The 21,046-nt window shown below is 39.4% G+C and overlaps 1 protein-coding gene across 1 annotated transcript; it reads right to left on the bottom strand.

The window, feature by feature from the left end:
- Positions 1 to 413: 413 nt before the first annotated feature.
- LOC132286371 (probable histone H2A variant 3) lies at positions 414 to 21,046 on the bottom strand. Its single transcript, XM_059788697.1, has 2 exons — positions 20,806 to 21,046; positions 414 to 1,105 (listed from the first exon to the last, which is right to left on the bottom strand). The coding sequence occupies exons 1-2, from the start codon at positions 20,920 to 20,922 to the stop codon at positions 809 to 811; spliced, it is 414 nt and encodes a 137-aa protein (XP_059644680.1). The 5' UTR covers positions 20,923 to 21,046; the 3' UTR covers positions 414 to 808.

The following is a 21,046-nucleotide window of genomic DNA, read 5'->3' as shown; positions in this document are numbered from 1 at the left end:
TACATTTTTTTCAAGTATATAACACAACCCTATTTGTCCAGTTGGGAACTCAGCCCTCATCGTACACAAACCCTATTTGTCCAATTGGGGGGGAATCAACACCCAACACACACCTGCTATGTATCCCATTGGGGGACTCAAAACAAACACATCCATCGCTTGGGGAATCAGGCCTCAACACACACACACACACACACACACACACACACCTATTTGTTGTACCATTGGAAACTCAACAGTTAACTTCTCTCACACACACGCACGCACACAGGACACTAGCCGTGCGCACACAGCTACTCATCCCAAATGAGTACACTCAACGTTCAATTTTGAAACCACATACACAAATCAACTTATACAATGTCCTTAACAGTTCAATGTGCCTCTTAGATTGGCTAATTCATACGCCAGTCTGATACAAAATCGCATAAAACCACATACATTGAATAACTTAAAAAATAAACGTACATGTTCTCATCCTTCCAGGAATACAACAATTATAACTTATTTAATAATGCAAGCAATATGCCTTCTACAGAGCTTAAAAAGAAATGCATTACACATTATCAACAGACAGCCTTGAAGAAATCAAAACATTCTTCAATGCAGACAGTTCTTTGGCCCATATTGCAGCATTTAACAATTTTATGCTGAAAAATAAATCTGAGATATAGGAATCACCATTTCTCCAAGGCAGAGAATGGAGGAAAGCAGCCTCTCAACATAAGATTTCCAAAGTGCTTCTCTTACAATTTTTTTCAGGTTTAAGAACACAATTTAACAAAAGCCAAGGCAAACATGTTCTAAACTACTCCTTGGAAGACTTGTTGATAAGTGACTTGTGGATATGCGGGATAACTCCCCCACCAGCAATTGTTCCCTTGATTAGGGTATCAAGTTCTTCGTCCCCTCTGATTGCTAGCTGCAAATGCCTTGGTGTTATACGCTTCACCTTCAGATCCTTGCTAGCATTCCCTGCCAACTCCAGTACTTCTGCAGTCAGATACTCCAATATAGCTGCTGTATAAACAGCAGCAGTTGCTCCAACCCTCCCATTAGCGGAAACCCTAGTCTTCAGTAGACGATGAACCCGACCCACAGGGAACTGCAGTGAATTTTTAACAAAATGCCTTCTAATATGAGAACATGCAATTCATAGAAGCATAGAGCACTTAAACTCTTTGTTGGAGCATAGAGCAGCAGCAATCAAAAAACACAAGCATCACACGGTCACATGGGCGTGCACAGATAAATATTTGACCTCAATTTGGTGATTAAATGAAATTTATCAAGTAATATCAGTTTCTTGTGCACATTCACAAAGTTAAGAGGATTTTCTCTAATCATCTTACAGATTTCATAAACATCCCTAGAGGAAAGTGTCAATCGAGTGTGCACATTCACAAAGTTAAGAGGATTTTCTCTAATCATCTTACAGATATCATAAACATCCCTAGAAGAAAGTGTCAATTGAAAATCTGCAAAACCTACACCATAATAGCCAAAATAACCATTCTGTAAACTTGTAAAGGTCAAAACAAGATAGCTACTGTCACATCTAGTGATAAATACACACAGGACAGAAACTGTACTAATCAATTACACACCATCCAAATTACATTTATGTAAACGTGTAATACAGTAGTCAACCAATGTGTTTGGTCATGTTTAGGGTAATATGCTAAACTCCTCAACCCAAGGCAACCTATTAAAAAAACCCAATTAACTTCTTCCATCCCGACCTGCTTGCGATATTTTATTTGAAAAATGCAAGCAGTAATCAACCAAAATGAGAGCAAGAATGTCTGTGATATAACCATGGTCAAACTCATTCTATTTTTACACTTTACTCTTTCTATTATATAATAGCATATACATGCTCTTGGATATATAATGCACTATACAAAGAGCAAGCAGTAAAGAAAAACTAATTACTAGTCTCCAGAATCAGAAGAAATGTGACAAAAAAATGTCAGTTGTGTCATGGTCTATATGTGGTGTCACTTTAGTGGAAGGATTCGACGACTGAGCCAAAGGATTGCATGGACAACTTGTTTAAACCTTCATCAATCACAATATAAAGAAGGTAAGAGACCATAATGTTGGTTAGAAAACTTGGATTTTGAGTTTAAGCTAAAATCCAATTTAGAAGTTGATTTTGGTAATGAAAATTTGACCTCAATGTCTTTAAAAATAAAATATTTAGAATTTCATGATAATCTTTATATAGTTGGAAACTAGACTCAATAAGTTTTCCAATGATGTATCATATGCCTAATTTCGGGTTTGTTTGATTCCTCAATGAAACATCCGAAGTCAGACTGTGTAATCTAGTTTAGCAAAAAAGCTTGGTTAATCGAAGTAACACCAGAATAGATCAACTGAGAGCTCAATTGATTGAGAAAAACCCAAGGTGATACATTGCTAGATCAAACGAATGCCCAAAGTCGGTAAAAGGCACGTTTTCAAGTCCAAAAAGGTTTCTAAACTTCTGCAAAGTCATCCAAAACATTCCTAATCAATTTATAATCACTCCAACAATACACAAAAAATAATAATAATAAATAAATAAACAAGTGAGGCTCCCCATAGAATACCCAGTTATATTGTGTGATTGAGTTCAAAAGTAAGGAGCTTCATCGAAACAACCACACCTACGCATCAAAGGATTAATAAATGACTAGTTATTTAAAATCAATTCGCAGATCACATGCAGAGTGAAACTGTGTGTCTGGTGACTCTAAGGTGGTGTTTGAGAAAATTGAAAATTTTAAGCACTGAATTTTAAACGCTGAAATTTTAAGTGTTGAATGTATTAATCTGAAATCTTAATTTTAAGCGTTGAATTCATTAAGATTGTTTGCTAAATACAATAAAGTGAAATCTAAAAGTTGAACAGATTATATTTTTGCCCTCAATATCTAAGTACTCATCCCATTTTTTCTGTAGCTTAGTTCTTGGTGTCAGTCACTGGATCATCCCCATATCAACTATTTCCCATCAACAGTCCCATTGACTTTTATTTGTCAAAGATTAAGATTCACATTTTATTCTCAGCTAATATTTTCTTTATCTTGTCCCATGACTCTTTTCTAAGACGACTTTATTTGCTTCTTCAAGGCACAAATCTAAAAAGAGTATATAATTCAGGATCCGTCAAATTAGTTCCACTAGTGTCATTAGTAGCCATACCTAAAGAAATGTTTTGATTATTAAAAATAAATTAAATTATTGGCTAATGCAAACAATAGTGACATGCTAATGTGTAGTAAGAGCAAAGAATGAAAAATAATTAATGTAGATTACTGACGTAGCTAATTGCAGAGAGCAAAATGCATCTATGAACAACAAAAGATGGTTGGATCATGCCAATATAAATTATATGGAGAAGAAACTTGACATATATATCATCTAAGGATTAGTAAAATCTGAAAGTTGTTCTACTTCTCAAACCATAGAACTATCCACCTTCGCTAAAATATCCTACTAGCACCTACACTCAACCATTCCACCTAAATTCTATCCATCCACCAACACACTAACCATTCCAACAACAGTGATAAAAATTCTAGTCACTAATGTGTAATGGTGTGTTCAAATATGAGATCATCAAAATAATGTCAAATTTCTTAAATGCCAACAACAATGAAAAAAATTTAGTCAGTAAACATGTAATTGAAATTTTGTTCAAATACGAGAACATCAAAATAATGCCAAACTTCTAGGTATGTGGCCAACTCCCTTCTATCACATTCCTGATGATTAAATGGATGGAAACCCTGTATGACCACTGCACTGTGGCATATTAGAGAGGAATTTTAAGGAAGAAGTCCTAAACAGAGATGTGTTGAGAAAGTAACCCGTCAAAGATGAACGTCTACTGGACAATGATTATACAAGGGTAAAGTGGTGATTATAAAAATATATATAAAACCTTAACCACTGACCGTATCTTGCGATAAGCGACCCTCCTTACGCTTAAAATTTTGACATATTTTAAGTTGTGCGCAATTTTTTTGAGTGGTGCCATAAATTGTTACCAAACACACTTATTTTTTTAAAATCACTTAAATTGTTGAGTTATGAGCGCCGAATAAGTATGTTTCTAGTGGATAGCTGTTACAAGGGAAGTCTTGTTCCACATTGGATCTGGATGGGAAGTGAAATGGGTATAAAATGGGTTGGGAGTTAGCTCCACTTAATAGCTTAAGCTTTTGGGGCAGAATGCGAAGCACCCCGGCCCGTTACAATTGGCATCGGAGCCAAACCAGTCCTTGATCCAATGCCATGCCAATCGCCCGCAGAAGGCTTTCGAGTGAGCACCCTGGGTAGGCAATGTGGTTCGACCGCAACAACGGCGTTGCGAGTTCGGGTGGGGGAGAATGTTACAAGGGTAGTCTTGTCCCACATCGGATCCGGATGGGAAGTGAAATGGGTATAAATTGGTTGGGTGTTAACTCCACCTAATTGCTTAAGCTTTTGGTCGGACCGCGAAGCACCCGACCCGTAATAATAGCGTTATTTGATAATCTCATTCAACGCTTAAAACTGAACATATTAAGTAATTTTAGAAAATAAGCGTGTTTGGTAAGGTATCACTTAAAAAATTAAGCACCGCTTAAAATAAGTCAAAATTTCAAGCGAAAGAAGGGTGTGGTTTGTCACATAACACAGAAAGTGATAAAGGTTTTAAGTTTTTTTCTTTCTAATCACCAATTTACCCTCGCATAATGGTTGACGTAGTTCATCTTTTTGCATGTTACCTTCTCAACACGTTTCGCTTTTGCACCTTTCTGGCTTCTTCCTTAAAATTCCTCTCTGAACGTAACAAAGAAATGGTCATCCATTGGTGTCGTCCATTAATCGAAAGTGATAAAGGGTTAGTTTGATATTATTTTGATGTTCGCATATTTGAACAGACAATTACGCATTTATTGACTAGAATTTATTATTATTGTTGGAAATTAGGAGGGATGGTTATAGTTTTTGGACATTGGATGGAATTGTTGAGATGGTAGGTAACATTTGAAGGTAATAGGATATTTTAGAGAAGGTGGATATTTGTATGGCACGAGAAGTGGAACACTTTGTAGAAGGAAGAAAATTTTCTTTTCTTGTCTGGAGGAGTACTTTGTTGTGCAGATAGTAATCTACATTAATATTTTTTTATTCTTTGCTCTTACTACTCATTAGCATGTCACTATTGTTTGCATTAGCTACCAATTTATTTAATTTTTAATAATCCAAATATTTGTGTACGTATGGCTACTAATGATGCTAATAGAGCTAATTGGAAGGATCCGGAATTAAATAAACTTTTCTTAGATTTGTGCCTTAAAAAAGCACATAAAGGAAGTGTAGTGGAAGTCTTAAAAAGGAATCATGGGACAAAATAAAGAAAATATTAGCTGAAAAGTTACCCGTTAATCTTAATTAAAGACAAATGAAAAATCAATGGGACTATAAGAGGAAAATGTTATATGCGGATAAAGTTGATGAGAAATTCTGAATACGAGGATGATCGAGTTACTGATAACAAGAACTGGAGTTCAGAAAAATGGGATTACAACGTACAACTTTCAGTGTTCAAGTTTTGAATCTACAGGTTATCGAGGGTAGTAGTGTAATTTTAATAATTTTCAAATTTTAGTTTTTGTATTTAACAATCTTAATATATGCAGCCCTTAAAATTCAGGCATTATCAAACAGGTTTCCAGATTAATAAATTTAGCACTTAAAATGCAGTGTATAAAATTTTAGTGTTTAATTTTTAGTTTTATTAAACGCAACCTAAAGGTTCTAAAATTTGAAAACTGTTGACCTAGTGTAAATCTCTCTCTCATGGTGGATTTAATTTTCCTGAATTAGGTCTCATGAATCTTCTCTATTGGAATTTTCCATGTAAAACATTCTGTTCATGCTAGGGCTGCAAATGAACCAAGTTGTCCATGAATAGTTCAGGCTTAGAGTTCGTACATTAATTAAATGAACAAGGACAAGCTAATTTTTAGGCTTGCTTACGAGTCTGAGCAGCATTCAGCTTGGCTAGTCTAAGCCCGTGTACATAGCCCATAAGAAGCTTAGGAAGCTAATCAAATCTCCTAATAACAATTTATATATAAATCCTGCAGATAATCCAAGCCCATGAGAGAATCTTTAAGCCCCTTATGGCCTTACCTATTTTCTAAACAAGTCTATCATCTCCTTTTGATTTTAGAGTTAGCCTCTCTCTCTCTCTCTAGAAACAAGATCTAGTTTTATCTCCTCTTATGTATAAATCTCACTCGTCTCTATCTGCTCTCTATTTCTCATCACTCTCTCTCATCCCTAATACTGTACCAACTCACAGTGAGCACATCTCGTGACCAAACAATGTCATCGACGTGGTGGTGCTGACAAGCAAAGGATGAAGATGTTAAGGGAGAAAAAAAGGCCTACATTTAGAAGATTATGATTAGTTGTGAGACGGCGGCAATGCAATATGATAATACATGTGTATATATACTGTATTCTGTGTGTATATATCTCCTCTTATGTATGATCTCACTACTCTGTATCATCTCTATTTTCATCTTTCTCTCTCGCGTCCCTAATACTAAGCAACTCGCAGTGGGCACACCTCGCGACCAAACAATGTCATCCACGTGGTGGTGTCGACAAGCAAAGGATGAAGATGATGCAGAGGAAAAAGGGCCAACAATTAGAAGAAGATTATGTTTGGTAGTGAATCGGTAGCGATGCAATATGCTAATAATACATACATGTGAATATGTATTGTATTCTCTGTCTCTGTGTCTAGATAAACAAGTCCAATCCGAGCAAAGCCCGAGCTTACCTCAACCAAGCTCGTCCAAATAATAGCCAAGCCTAGACAAAACTGTGAGTCTAGCGAGCCGAAAAGGAACAAGGTGAAGCTCGGCTCGATTCATTTGTAGCCGCATTCATGAGTGTGGATATTTTATGCTTTATATTTCTACACTTTACCTATTATTAAATGTTTATTGATTGATGGTTAAAATTCAATTGATTATTGTTGGAAATTGTCTCAAACTCATATTCTAATATCCTAATTAGAATAGGAATTTGAGACACAATTTCCAACAATCTCCACCTGGGGTCAAATTCCATCCAGCTACTCCTTTCGCCGCCTCCACATGCCCCTAAGGGCCTCAGCAACTCAATGTACCAATCAAGTCCAGACAGTGTCTGAACTTGAGTGTAGGAATGACCTTAGTCATCATATTTGAAGGATTCTCTGCTGTCCCAATCTTCCTTACTGCAATAGCACCATGTGCAATCACATCTCTGATGAAGTGAAACGTGACATCAATGTGCTTGGTCCTCTCATGGAACATCTGATTTTTAATCAAATGTATGGCACTCTAGCTGTCGCAAAACACAGTCAAATCATCCTGCTGCAAGCCCAAATCACCAACCAGCCCTCTCGACCATATAACTTCCTTCACTGCTTCTGTAGTTGCCATATACTCAGCTTCAGTAGTAGACAATGCAACTACAGGCTGCAAAGTCGCCTTTCAACTGATCACACTCCCACAAAGAGTGAAAACATACCCTGTCAAGGACCTCCTCCTATCAAGATCTCCAGCATAATCCGAATCAACATATCCTGCAACACTCCCACACGTGTCGCTCCCTCTGTCATAGACTAACCCAACATCTGCAGTGCCTCGCAAGTATCGTAATATCCACTTCACAGCCTGCCTGGAGCTTTCCAGGTCTATCCATGTATCTTCTCACTACACTAACTGTATGTGAAATGTCTGGCCTAATGCACACCAAAGCATACATAAGGCTACCAACTGCACTAGCATAAGGAACACGAGATGTGTTCCACCTCCTCCTCGGTCTGTGGTGACAATCGTGCTGAAAGTCTAAAATGGGCAGCCAATGGAGTATTCACAGGTTTTAATGCCTACATACCAAAGCGTTCCAGCACCTTATCAATGTATTTCTTCTGTGACAAATACAATATGTCCGCTCCTCTGTCCCTGTGAATTTCCATTCCCAATATCCTCTTTGCAGCACCAAAATCTTTCATCTCAAATTCACTATTAAGTTGAGCCTTCAAAATGTTGATTTCAGACATGTTCTTGCAAGCTATCAACATGTCATCAACATACAACAGCAAGTACAAATATAAACCATTTGAAAGCTTCCTGTGATACACACAACTGTCAAACTTACTCCTACAGTAGCCATTTCCAACCATAAAGGTGTCAAATCGCTTGTACCACTGTCTAGGAGACTGCTTCAACCCATACAAGGACTTCTTCAGTAGGCAAACATGATCTTCCTTTCCCATAATCTCAAACCCCTTAGGCTGATGCATATAAATCTGCTCTTCCAACTTACCATACAAGAAAGCAGTCTTGACATCAAGCTGCTCAAGCTCCAAGTCATACAGAGCAACGATAGCAAGTAACACCCGGATTGAGCTATGTTTCACCACAGGATAAAACACTTCATTGAAGTCCACCCCTTCCCTCTGTGTATAGCCCTTTACCACCAAGCGTGCCTTGTACCTCGCATCTTCCACCCCCGGAATTCCTTCCTTCTTCTTGAAGACCCATTTACAGCCCACACAATCTTCTAGCCCTTAGGCTTCTTAACTAGCTCCCAAGTCTGGTTCGTATGAAGAGACTCAATCTCCTCACTCATGGCAACAGACCACTGTGCTGACTCTCCACCTATGATGGCCTCATGATAAGTACACGGCTCATCAATATCCTCTACCACACTAGGTGCATAAGCAACCGAATCAGCATGTGAAAACCCATACTTCTCAGGTGGCCTAATATCCCTCCTAGGCTTGTCTCTAGCTACACTATACTGCTGCAACTGTGCATCTCCCTTAGCCCAAAATTGCACCTGCTTGTGAGTCAATCGAACAAGACTATCCTCTAACTGAACCTCTACATGCTCCACCTGCTCACTGACACCCCGAGCTTTCCCTGAATCAACTACCTCCTTCTGCGGAGTAAGCATCGCAAACTCATGAAAGATCACATTCCTGCTAACAAGTATCTTCTTTCCCAAAGCCTCTGGGCACCATAATCTGTATCCCTTGACCCCAGGCTGATAACCAAGAAATATGCATTTCTTAGCCCTCGGTTCAAGCTTCCCCTCATTCACTTGAGCATACGTTGGACACCCAAATATTCTCAGATTACTGTAACTAGCAGGAGAACCAAACCATACCTCCTCTGGAGTCTTACAATTGATAGCAGTCGATGGAGACTGGTTCACCAAGTAACTAGCTGTAGAAACAGTTTCAACCCAAAACGCTTTGTCTAACCCTGCATTGGACAACATACATCGTGCCCTCTCCAACAGCGTTCTGTTCACCCGTTCTGCAACTCCATTCTGCTGCGGAGTCTTCCTCACTATGTGGTGTCTCATAATCCCGCGGAGTCTTGCAGAACTCATTAAATTCTCCATCACAAAATTCCAAGCCATTATCTGTCCTCAAGCGCTTGACCTGTTTTCCTGTCTTCTTCTCAATCAAGGTCTTCCACTGCTTGAATGTAACAAAAGCCTCATTCTTGTGCTTCAGAATATAAACCCAAGCTTTCCGAGAAAACTCATTAATCAACGTCATCATAAATCTACCACCATCATGTGAATTAACCAGAGAGGGACCCCAAAGATCAGAATGAATATAATCTACCGTACCTTTGGTCCTGTGAATTTCTGTACTGAACTTCACTCTGCACTGCTTCTCGAAGACACAATGCTCACAGAAATCCAGCTTCCCAATATTCTGACCACCAAGCAAACCCTGCTTACTCAAAACATCCATCCCCCTCTCACTCCTATGCCCAAGCCGCATATGCCACAATCTGGTAGTATATGAATCCGGATCCGAGGACGATACAGCAACTGAACCCATGGTTGTGCTACCCTGCAAAGCATATAAACCATGCTTCTTCAGTCCCTTCATCACCACAAGGGCACCCTTGGAAACCCGAATGACTCCACCTCCAGGCTTACAAGTGCACCCGATGGAATCCAATGTACTTAGGGAAATCAAATTCTTTCTCAGTTCTGGTACATGCTTGACATCAGTCAGTGTTCTCACTATGCCATCACATAACTGTACCGATACCTACAACCTTGCATGGCGCATCATTCCCCATCAGAACTTCCCCTCCATCAATAGATCGATAAGAGGTAAACCAGTCCCTGTTTCGACAAGCATGAAACGAGCAACCCGAATCAAGAATCCACTCATCGCAAGAGTTGCCGACTGAAATTGTGAGAACATTACCACCATCTGAATCATTACCCTCTACAATAGCGACACTTTCAATTTCAGAGGATTTTACCTTTCCATTTTTACGCTCCGGACAATCCTTTTTGAAGTGCCCTTCTTTGTGACGGATGAAGCATCTCAACACCTTCATTTTGTTCTTAGACTTAGAGCGACCTTTGCTACCAAACCCTCCCTTCTGATTCGTTCTCCCTCTAACAAATAACCCCTTTGCCGAACTTTCTGTATTGCCCTCAAACTCCCTTTTTCTGCAACTCCTTAGAATTCAAAGTTGCCGTCACGTCTTCCTTGGACAAGGCAGTTCTGCTATACATCATTGTATCGACAAAGTTCTCATACGAGGGTGGTAGAGAACACAACAGAATAATAGCCTGATCTTCATCCTCTATCTTGACATCAATATGATTCAAATCCATGATGATACTATTTACCTCATTAAGATGGTCTTTCAGAGACGACACTTCGTGCATCTGAAGAGTGAACAACCACTTCTTTAGATACAAGCGATTCGCAAGAGATTTCGCTATATACCGGGACTCCAACTTTTGCCATAGCCCATCCACTGTAGTCTCTCCAGCAACCTCTCGCAGAACCTCGTTACTCAAGCATAACAAAATCGTACTATGTGCTTTCTCCATAACCTCATCTTTATCCTTGATCTTTTTTGACGGTGCATCCTTCCCCTTCAGCGCCTTGGATAACCCTTGTTGGACCAACAAAGCTTGCATCCTAACCCACCACAGGTTGAAATCGTTTCTGCCGTTAAACTTCTCGATTTCCAGAAACTTGGACGACATCCCTGCTTCGAACCGAAAGCTCTGATACCAATTTGTTATGACAAACACAACGAACCCAAGTTGAATCAAGAATCACAACAGAAAAATAAACACACCACAAAAAGAACACAAAGATTTATACGTGGTTCGGCAACAACCTACGTCCATGGTCAGGATCCGGCAAAAGTTTTCACTATGGAATTCGTACATAAACAGAGTGAGGGGCTGAAATCTTGTAATCTCTGATTTTACACATAGTGAAAACTTTCGCTGGATCCCGACCGTGGACGTAGGCTGTTGCCGAACCACGTACAAATCTTTGTGTTCTTTGTGTGGTCACTGTGGTGTGTTTACTTTTCTGTCGTGATTCTTGATTCAACTTGGGTTCGTTGTTGTGGGTTGAGACTGAAGAGATTGAGGTAGAGAGACTCTGGAATTCGTACAAAAACAGAGTGAGGGGCTTAAATCTTGTAATCTCCGATTTTACACATAGTGAAAACTTTCGCCGGATCCCGACCGTGGACGTAGGTTGTTGCCGAACCACGTACAAATCTTTGTGTTCTTTGTGTGGTGTGTTTACTTTTCAGTCGTGATTCTTGATTCAACTTGGGTTCGTTGCGTTTGTCATAACAATTATTAAAATTAAAACTAAGCAAAAATTATTGAAGTGCACAAAAGACCTATTTAACCCCCTCTAGGTCTAGTTGGGTATGGCGTACTCACCTATGATTGTCTCGGGTCACAGCCCTAGATTTCTTAACAAGGTACATCAATGAACAAATTTATAAGGTTCATTACAAAATCCATCCCCAAAAAAGAGGGGGGGTGTGATCAAGTAAATATAGACATACAAACCATTCAGAATAGATATCCACAACCTTAAAGAGGCAAATTGCATCTCAAGGCGAAGAAGATAAGCTTAGATGGTATTGCATGAAAAGAAGATAAGCGTTAAATGCAAAACAACAACCTCCTCACCTATGTTACCCAGACTTGGGTGCAGGTGTAGGTACAGTGCATGTAAAGAGGTAAATATTTTACTTACTCATATTATAGGATACAAGGACTCGGCTGAAACGGGTCCAAAAGAAGATTTGCCACATGCTTGATTGTCCTTCCCCCCCTCTTTCAAAATGACTAAAGAACAAAATGTAATTTAGTCACTTTTATCTCAATTATACGCCTACTAAAAAGATAAAGAGTTCTAGATACACACGATTCCTTCCTTTGGTGTGTTTGATGTGCCCAACTCAAGGTAAAGAAGACCCAAAGACAATGGGACAACAACTTATCAAATTTGTATATTAAATAAATTAAGAATTTTAGAAGCACAAGCTCCTTTTTTTTACCTTCCCTAATGCAAAAGGCGAAAGGTTAGAGGACAACTACATCACTTGGGAACATAGCGCAACAAAAGCCCTTACATAAATTGATAAATCCACGTGTCTAAAACATGTGAAATCGTGTAAAAGACGAATGGTAGCCGATCTAACAAGGAAACGTCGAAAAAAGTTCTAGATCCTTTACAAGCATCCACAAACACAACTTCCATCACCTTGACAGCCATACTAGATAGAAGCAAAATTGTGTCTGTGTTGTGTCGTGTCAACATAGACACCTTAGCAACAAAATTAGAAATATGGAGAAAGACTTTAGAAGCTAAAGGCTTAAAATTGGAAGCTAAAACAAAATATATGGAATGTAAATTTGATAAACTAACAAATGATGACGATATGAATATTAAAATTGAGGATAAAAACCCAAAATATTTATTTTCGTTGCCTAGGATCAATACTACAAAAAGATGGTGATGTAATGAGTAGAATTGGAGCGGGGTGGACAAAATGGATGCAAGCTAGTCGTCTACTTTCTGACAAAAGAATACAATTAAGTTAAAAGGGAAATTCTATAGAACTATTATTAGACCAGCTATATTGTATGGAGCGGAGTATTGGGCGTTGAAAAAGACACAAGAACAACACATTCATATGCAGAAATGAGGATGCTACGTTGGATGATAGGAATAACTAGAGAAGATGAGATTAACAATTAATGCATGAGGGGAACACTAGGTATAACACCTATAAACGATAAAATTAGAGAAAGTAGATTTAGGTGGTATGGTCACATTCATCGTAGACCTGGTAATGCACCGGTTAGAAGAGAAAGAGTTATTTGCCTAGATGATAAGCGTAATGGCCGACCAAAACTTCATGGGAGGAATTAAAAAAAAATGATTTTAAGAAATTAAATCTAAGAGGAGACGTGGTATACAATAAGAAATAATGGAAAAAGATAGTTCATGTGGCCGACCCCATCCATATGGGATAAAGGCACGGATGATGATGATATAGAAAAACAAAATCAATTAGTATAGGTGTGTATATGTATATGTATATTTTCTAATGCATAGGAATAATAGTATTATCGCGTCATAAACATGGCAGGGTGGGGACACTTTTCCCAGTCCCCGCACCAAACCCACACAGGGTTTTCCTCTCAAAACTCATCCCCGCCCAAACCCTATTAGACGACCCCCAAAGCTGTCTTAAACTGGAAGGCACTTTGTGTTTCCTTTCTTAATAACGATTAGTCTAACAATGTTACTAGTCTAAATTACTAATTCAACAAAACTACTAGAAGTTCAAGATCATACTATAATGAGTCATTACTGTGTCTTCTTTAAGATAATAATAATGATGATGATGAAAACCAAAATAGATAGTTCGATCAAAATGAATTCTAGGCAATCAAGAAGAGGCAATGCCTTCTTTTTTCCTTTTTTTTTTTGGGTTTTGGGGGGGGGGGGGGGGGGGGGGGGGGGGAATGAAGGAAATGCATGGTATAAAATTAGAGAGCTTTAAGTCACTTATAACTTACCAACCAAATAAGTAAAAAGTTTAATATCTAGATCTGAATAAAGCATACAACTCTCACTATAGGATTTCATCCGAAACAGCTTACAAGAGCTGCAGAATTATTAAGTCTACAACACATATAATTGAATCCCTCACAAATATATTGTGGGTGCATATAAAGGCAATTATCTGAATTGGATCCTGCGTACATAGGGTGTTGATAAAGGAATACTAGAGACAGACCTAATGCTTGAAAAATTTAGGAACACTAAATGGGAGATCCTAAATCGATGACGCCAAAAAGCCATCTGAAATCATGGAATCTTGAGAGAAGCAATTAGTGCTTTCAATATTCATTCCAAGTTCCCAACATTGCCACCTCAACTATATATCCACAAGCAGTGTAGAACCAAAAGAGGCAAGCTGAGTAATATTCATGTAGCAAACAAGAAGGGTCGTTATCAGAAGTTGTCCCGTCAATCTAGAGTAATAGGAGGCAGACTGAGTACAGATTTTCAACTCCAATTAGCATAAATTAATTGCCTGAATCCGAAACCACGTTCCCAGATATGAGAGCAAGATCGTTTATATATATATATATATATATTTTATTAGGTAAGTAGTTGTGCGAACACATTGCCCACACTGGGGCTTGAACCCCTCCCCTCCTCTTTAAGGATAGAGAGATTATACCATTGGGCTAATGGCACATTGGTAAGAGCAAGATCTTATTCAACTGAACCAAGCACTAACCCTACCTCCAATAGGAAACTGATTAATTTCATTATTTAAACCTAACATTTCATATAATCCAACCAAACAAAAAGCAATTACACTTTGAAACTTAAATTATATCTTTTGGCATAGCTGAATCACTAGATATTTCTCTTTTCTGAACAACAATGATGCGTGCTTGCTACTACTGTCAGCTTTTTGGCAATTACTAGCAAGCATACTTCAATAGTCTTTTAGTTAACATCAAATGAAAAAAAAAATCCATTTGAATATTTTCCAATCTTTCTATGCATAACTTTCCATTAATTATCAAAGAGATGCCTGATGAGGAGGTTCCTATTTTTATCCTTCTTAAAATCCCAAATTTATTTCTTTATTAGCGATTAATGAAGACTACAGCACTAAAATGAATTTCTATTTTATTTATAAATTAGTGGTAATTCATTTTTCTTTTCCAAGGTTATATTAGCTTTTTTAGTTATTTTATACCAATGCTATAAATTTATGATGCCGGGACTGTCCACCTCTCTTGACTGTTCACATGTGATAAACATACCAGCTGAAGTCGCATAAGAAACATGGTGTTTTGAGCAAATAGGAACTTGACAAATAAGGAAGGGGTGCCTGTCAGTTAGCAGTTTAGGCTCTTTAACCAAATTCTAACATGTGTGGAAGTTAATTTTGCAATCTAAACAGTGGTATCTCTCTCTCTCTCTCTCTCTATATATATATATATATCATGTTTTCTCATATTCACTCGTCTATATTCCTCTCATCACTCCTATAATCATCTTCTCTTTTGGTTGTTGGTGATAAGAGGTTTTCTCAACGTTGCTTCTTGTTAACATGTAACTTTGCTTTCTCTATTTCCCATACCTACCCACTTTTTCACCGTACTACCTTCATATTTTCCTTACATAACAACGGTCTAAAGATCAGAAAAATGAATTTTCTTAATTTTTATGTCCTTTGATTTGGGTCCAATTGGTTGGATTGAGTTACATTTCTAGTTCAGTGTAGTGTGGAGAATAACGTATATGGTAGCCCATCTCTTATGGTTTATATCCTTTCTTCCTTACAAAATCTTGTTGTCTTTGTGGGCTGCTTGCCAACACTTGTGGTTGAATAAGTTACTGAACAGAAAGCCTTGATTGAATTGGTAGGCTGAATTTAACTCACATAAAATCCTTTGAAATTCATATGTTTAGGTAACCATGAGGCTGCATAAAAATTCTAAACATGATTGCTCTGAAACGGCTGTTGATCTGGGTAAGGAATGGGTAGTAGCAAATATAAGGGTTACTAGTGAGTTGTTGGGTGTCTCATCAGAGGGCAATAGCGATCAGGCACTGTCCATTCTTCATGCAATTGTGGAAGGAAGAGAGGTTGTAGTGACAAATGAGGTTGTGAATAAGAGACCTTTATCGTCTTAGAAAGGGGAGCAGGACGTCAAGAATCCTATCTCTTATGTCAACTATGAAGGGAAGAGAGGGGCAGTGAGGGAGAGGGGAAGGACTACAAGTAGGAGTGGAAGGAGGGGAGATAATTATATCTGGTTCTTAATGAAGCTACGAATCATTACTTGGAATGTTCGTGGTCTTGACGATCCGGACAAAAGGAGGGCGGTGAAGGTAGAAGTGGGGCGCCCAGGTTGTCTGTTTACAAGAAACCAAGAAGGCCTCTATTTCTGATGGGATTGTTAGGAGTCTTTGGGGTGAAAGGTTTGTGCAATGGGAGGCCCTGAATGCTTCAGGTACCTCCGGTGGAATTTTAGTTATGTAGGATCGCAGATGGTTGTCTCGGATGGACGTTTGGATGGGGAGGTTCTCTGCGTCCTGCGTGTTCAAGATGGAGAAGGGCAACTTCAGATGGGTTTTCTCTAGGGTCTACGGACCGGTTGTTGATGGTGATAGACCTCTCTTTTGGGAGGAGTTTTGCCATGTACAGTGATTGTGGTCTCTTCCTTGGTGCCTGGGTGGGGATTTTAACTCTGTTAGATCTCCGTTACAGAGGTCCACAGGGGGAAGGTGGTCTTCGGACATGACTCAGTTTTCTGATTTTATTGATGGACATTTTCTCATTGATCTGCCAATGGAAGGGGCAGCCTTTACCTGGTTTAATGGCAATGACCCAGTTACCTTATCAAGGCTGGATAGGTTCTTGATCTCTGGGGAGTGGGAAGAGAAATTCCTGGATGCTGTTCAAGCGGTTTTAGCAAGGGCCACCTCTGATCATGTTCCTCTGGTTCTAGACTGTGGGGGTCTGAGGTCTCGGTATTCCCCGTTTCGATTTGAGAATATATGGCTGAGAGCGGAGAACTTCTAAAGGAAAGTTCGGTCTTGGTGGGAGGAAGCAACGGTTATAGGTTCTTCCAGTTTTGTGTTAGCCAGGAAGCTAAGGGCTCTCAAATCGAGCTTAAAAGGTGGAATAAGGAAGTGTTCGGGAATCTTAAATGGAGGAAGAATAGAGTCCTTGCTGATTTTTCTGAGATTGATCGTCTTGAGGAGGCGGGTCGGGATGTGGAGTCTCTACACTCTAGGAGAACTTCCTGTCAGGCAGTTCTTGCTAAGATTGCTAGCATGGAGGAGATCTCGTGGCGCCAGAAATCTCGTGCCTTATGGCTCAAAGAGGGAGACCGTAATGCGAAATTTTTCCATAGGCTTGCTAATGCCCACAGAAGGAGTAATCACATAGGCGAATCCAAGTGGATGGTCTGGAGTTGTGGAAGGAGACAGAGGCGTGCAATGGGATCGTCTCTTTTTACCAGAAGCTATACACTGAGCCGTTAGGATGGAGACCAAGACTTGACGACCTTCATTTTGATGCTATTTTTGAGTTGGATAGAGATGGTCTTGAGATCCCTTTTTCCGAAGAGGAAGTGTTAAAGGCTTTATCGAGTTGCAATAGTGACAAAGCTCCGAGGACAGATGGGTTTACTATGCAGTTTCTGATGGAAAGTTGGGAGGTGGTGAGAAACGAGGTGATGGGTACCTTTCAGGAGTTTCATTCTAACTGCGTCTTCAAGAAGTCGTTAAATGCCTCTTTCATTGCCCTCATCCCTAAGAAGGGTGGCGCTTCTGATATTAAAGATTTTAGACCAATTAGCCTAGTGGGCTGCATTTACAAGCTCATTACCAAAGTTCTTGCTCTTAGGATGAGAGATGTCATGGACAGGATTATTTCGGATTCCCAGAATGCTTTTGTCTAAGGACGGCAAATCCTAGACTCAGTTCTTATTGCAGGCGAATGTGTGGATTCCAGGTTGAGAAGTGGTGTCCCCGGAGTTTTATGCAAGCTTATGATCACGTTAATTAGAATTTCCTGCTGTACTTACTTCAGAGAATGGAGTTTGGAAGTAGATAGAAGAAATGGATAGAGACATGTCTTTGGTCCATAAAGTTCTCTGTTCTCGTGAACAGGTCTCCTGCTAGTTTCTTCGGGTGTTCTCGGGGTTTGAGACAAGGAGATCCCTTGTTGTCTTTTCTTTTTCTCGTCGTCATGGAGGGCTTGAGCAGACTTATGAGGAGTGCAGAGGATCTCGGTCTTATCAAGGGCTTTGGGGTGGGCAGAGATCTAGCTCATCAGTTGGAGATCTCTCATTTACTGTTCACGGATGATACCTTGGTCTTTTGTGATGCTGATGTGTCTCAACTTATATATTTGAGGTGCACTCTATTCTGTTTTCAGGCAGTTTCTGGGCTGAAGGTCAATGTAGCCAAGAGCATGCTTGTCCCAGTTGGGGATGTTCAGGATATTTCCTCCTTAGCCGCAGTTCTTGGGTGTAAGGTGAGCTCTTTCCCTATCCCTTATTTGGGTTTGCCTTTGGGGGTCTCCTCTAGGAGGGTGGGGAGTTGGGATCCTGTGATTGATAGGTACATGAAGAGATTGGCAGGGTAGAAGAAGTAATATCTGTCAAAGGGGAGGAAAGTTACTCTCATAAAGAGCACTCTCTCGAGCCTTCCTACTTATTTTTTATCTATATTCCAAATTCCATGCTCTGTTGCAGAAAGGATTGAAAAGATCCAAAGGGATTTCCTCTGGGGCAGAAGGGGTGAGGAGTTTAAATATCATCTCGTCAGGTGGGAGCAAGTTTGCAAGCCCATGAAGTCGGGTGGTCTGAGTATCCGGAGGTTGGTTCCCTTTAACTAAGCTCTTTTGGGTAAATGGTTACGGAGATTCGGCAGGGAAAGGCATCGCCCTTGGAGAAGGCTTGTTTCATGTCGTTTTGGGGAGAAGAGTGGCAGTTGGTCTACTCGTCCAGTCTCTATTACGGGCAGAGTTGGTGTGTGGAAATTCATTCAGAAGGGCTGGGATGTCTTCTCTTCCCATATCAGATTCAAAGTTCGTGATGGTAGATGTGTATGATTTTGGGAGGATTTATGGTGCGGTAACCAACCGTTATCTTGTACCTTTCCCAGTTTGTAAAGTATTGCCACTGATATACATGCCTACGTAGCTTACTGTTACCGGTTTGATAGCAGTGGGATTATGTGGGACGTGCGCTTTAGGCATTCTTTTCAGATTAGGAGATGGACAAAGTATGACTTCTGGATTTGTTGTATCAGCAGCAGGCAGTTGACAGAGGTCGTGATGATCTTCTGTGTGTCCCCTCTACCCATGGTAGATTCGATGTACGGTCCATGTTTCAATGCCTCTCCAACTTCGTTGGCCTTGATTTTCCATGGAAGACCATATGGCGCTCTAAGGCTCCACCTAGAGTGGCATTCTTTGTATGGACTACCGTAAGGGGCAAGATCTCGACGATTGACAACATGAGGAAGAGAGGCAACAATATTGTTAATTGGTGCTACCTTTCCAAACGAGATGGTGAGTCAGTGGATCATATCCTCCTGCTTTGCCCCATAATGTACGACTATTCCCATAGCGTACGACTATTGGAACCTTATATTTGGCTTATTTGGTATGCTTTGGGTAATGCTTCGATCTTCTAAGGGTAATGCGTGGAGGGGAGGTCGCGTGAGAAGCAGTGTACGCGACTATTGAAGGACAGTTCCACATTGCGTTTGGTGATGCATTTGAAAAGAGAGGAATAGCAGAATATTCGAAGGGAAGGAGTCGTCCATAGTGACACTGAAACTTCATATTATTCGTTCTATCTTTAGTTACATGAAGAGGAGTTCTTGCTCTTCTTCCAATGACTTAGTTAATTTTTTGGATTCTTTGGGTCCTTAGATCCCGGTTCTGCTTTTGTATAAGGGACGCGTTCCTCTTTTGAACACTTTTTAATCGATTATTATTTATCAAAAAAAAAAAAAGTATGCCTCAAAAGCTATGCTTATATATTGTTTCCAAAGGTAATCTGCACTCATACTAATGCCACTTCATTTGATTTTTTCAAACTATCTGAGTCTTTTAAATAGATAATCATCCCTTTCTACTAATAAAGAATGATTAATCTGGCTAACCAGACAATTTGACCAATATGGGGCAATATTCCCACCAAAACACTTAATTTCATGGTAGAAAAACAAATGAAACTTCTAATGATGTACTGGGGGTTAAAATACACGTCAAGAGATTATAAATTTGCTTTTCTTTTTCATGCCAATACAGTTTCCCAGCAGAACTTCAGAATTTCTTAAAGCCCAGTTAGGATCAAGAAGTCAATACCAATTATAGCCCTGTAAAGTAATATATCTGTTCAATAAATCACCGCATGGCTAAATAATGATTGACCTTTTACTCTGATCTCAACGTCTATTAAAAAGACATGGGTTCACCATCTAACATGTCCCAATTAATAAATCAGTTAAAAGAAAAAGTTTTTTAACTACCCAATTTGCAAATTCACAACTTGAAAATATCGAGTGTTTTTTTTTCCTACAAAAATCAAAATGTTTAGATCATAAAACCTAGATGAATTCTGATGCCTGAGACCTAGTAAACTTGACACCTTTTGACTGTGTCTTGCTTCTCCATGCTGAATTGGCAGAACTAAGAGGTACTAGTTTACACTCCACAAAAGTCTACAATTACCTCAAAATAATAATAATAATAATAAAGTACACGTCACAATTTTGAATTACTAAAAAACCCTAATCAGCAGAGCTATGGATTGCGAATGTAAACAGAAAACAACAAATTCATAGAGAATTTATAAGATATTCATTGAGAGAGAATGAACCTGGAGACCAGCGCGCGAAGAGCGAGAGACGGGTTTTTTCTTGTCTTTGTCCTTGTTGGCTCCGTTTAGGGCAGAGGACTTGCCCATTATCAGACCTTTCGCTCCTTTACCCGACATTTTGTCTTCACCAAAACAAAGTTAGGGTTTTCGTTGCTCGACAAATCAATAGCGGAGAGCAAGGTATCGATTGTGTATGTAACGCGATTTTGCGAGAGAGAAAAAGAGACGGAAACTATCGGGC

Source organism: Cornus florida, unplaced genomic scaffold (genome assembly GCF_030987335.1).
Source record: "Cornus florida cultivar Cherokee Brave unplaced genomic scaffold, ASM3098733v1 CherokeeBrave_3.0.0_Hap2_Chr11, whole genome shotgun sequence".
NCBI classification, from domain to species: domain Eukaryota; kingdom Viridiplantae; phylum Streptophyta; class Magnoliopsida; order Cornales; family Cornaceae; genus Cornus; species Cornus florida.
The sequence above is the reverse complement of the archived record's forward strand: the minus strand, read 5'-3'. Positions and strand labels throughout refer to the sequence as shown.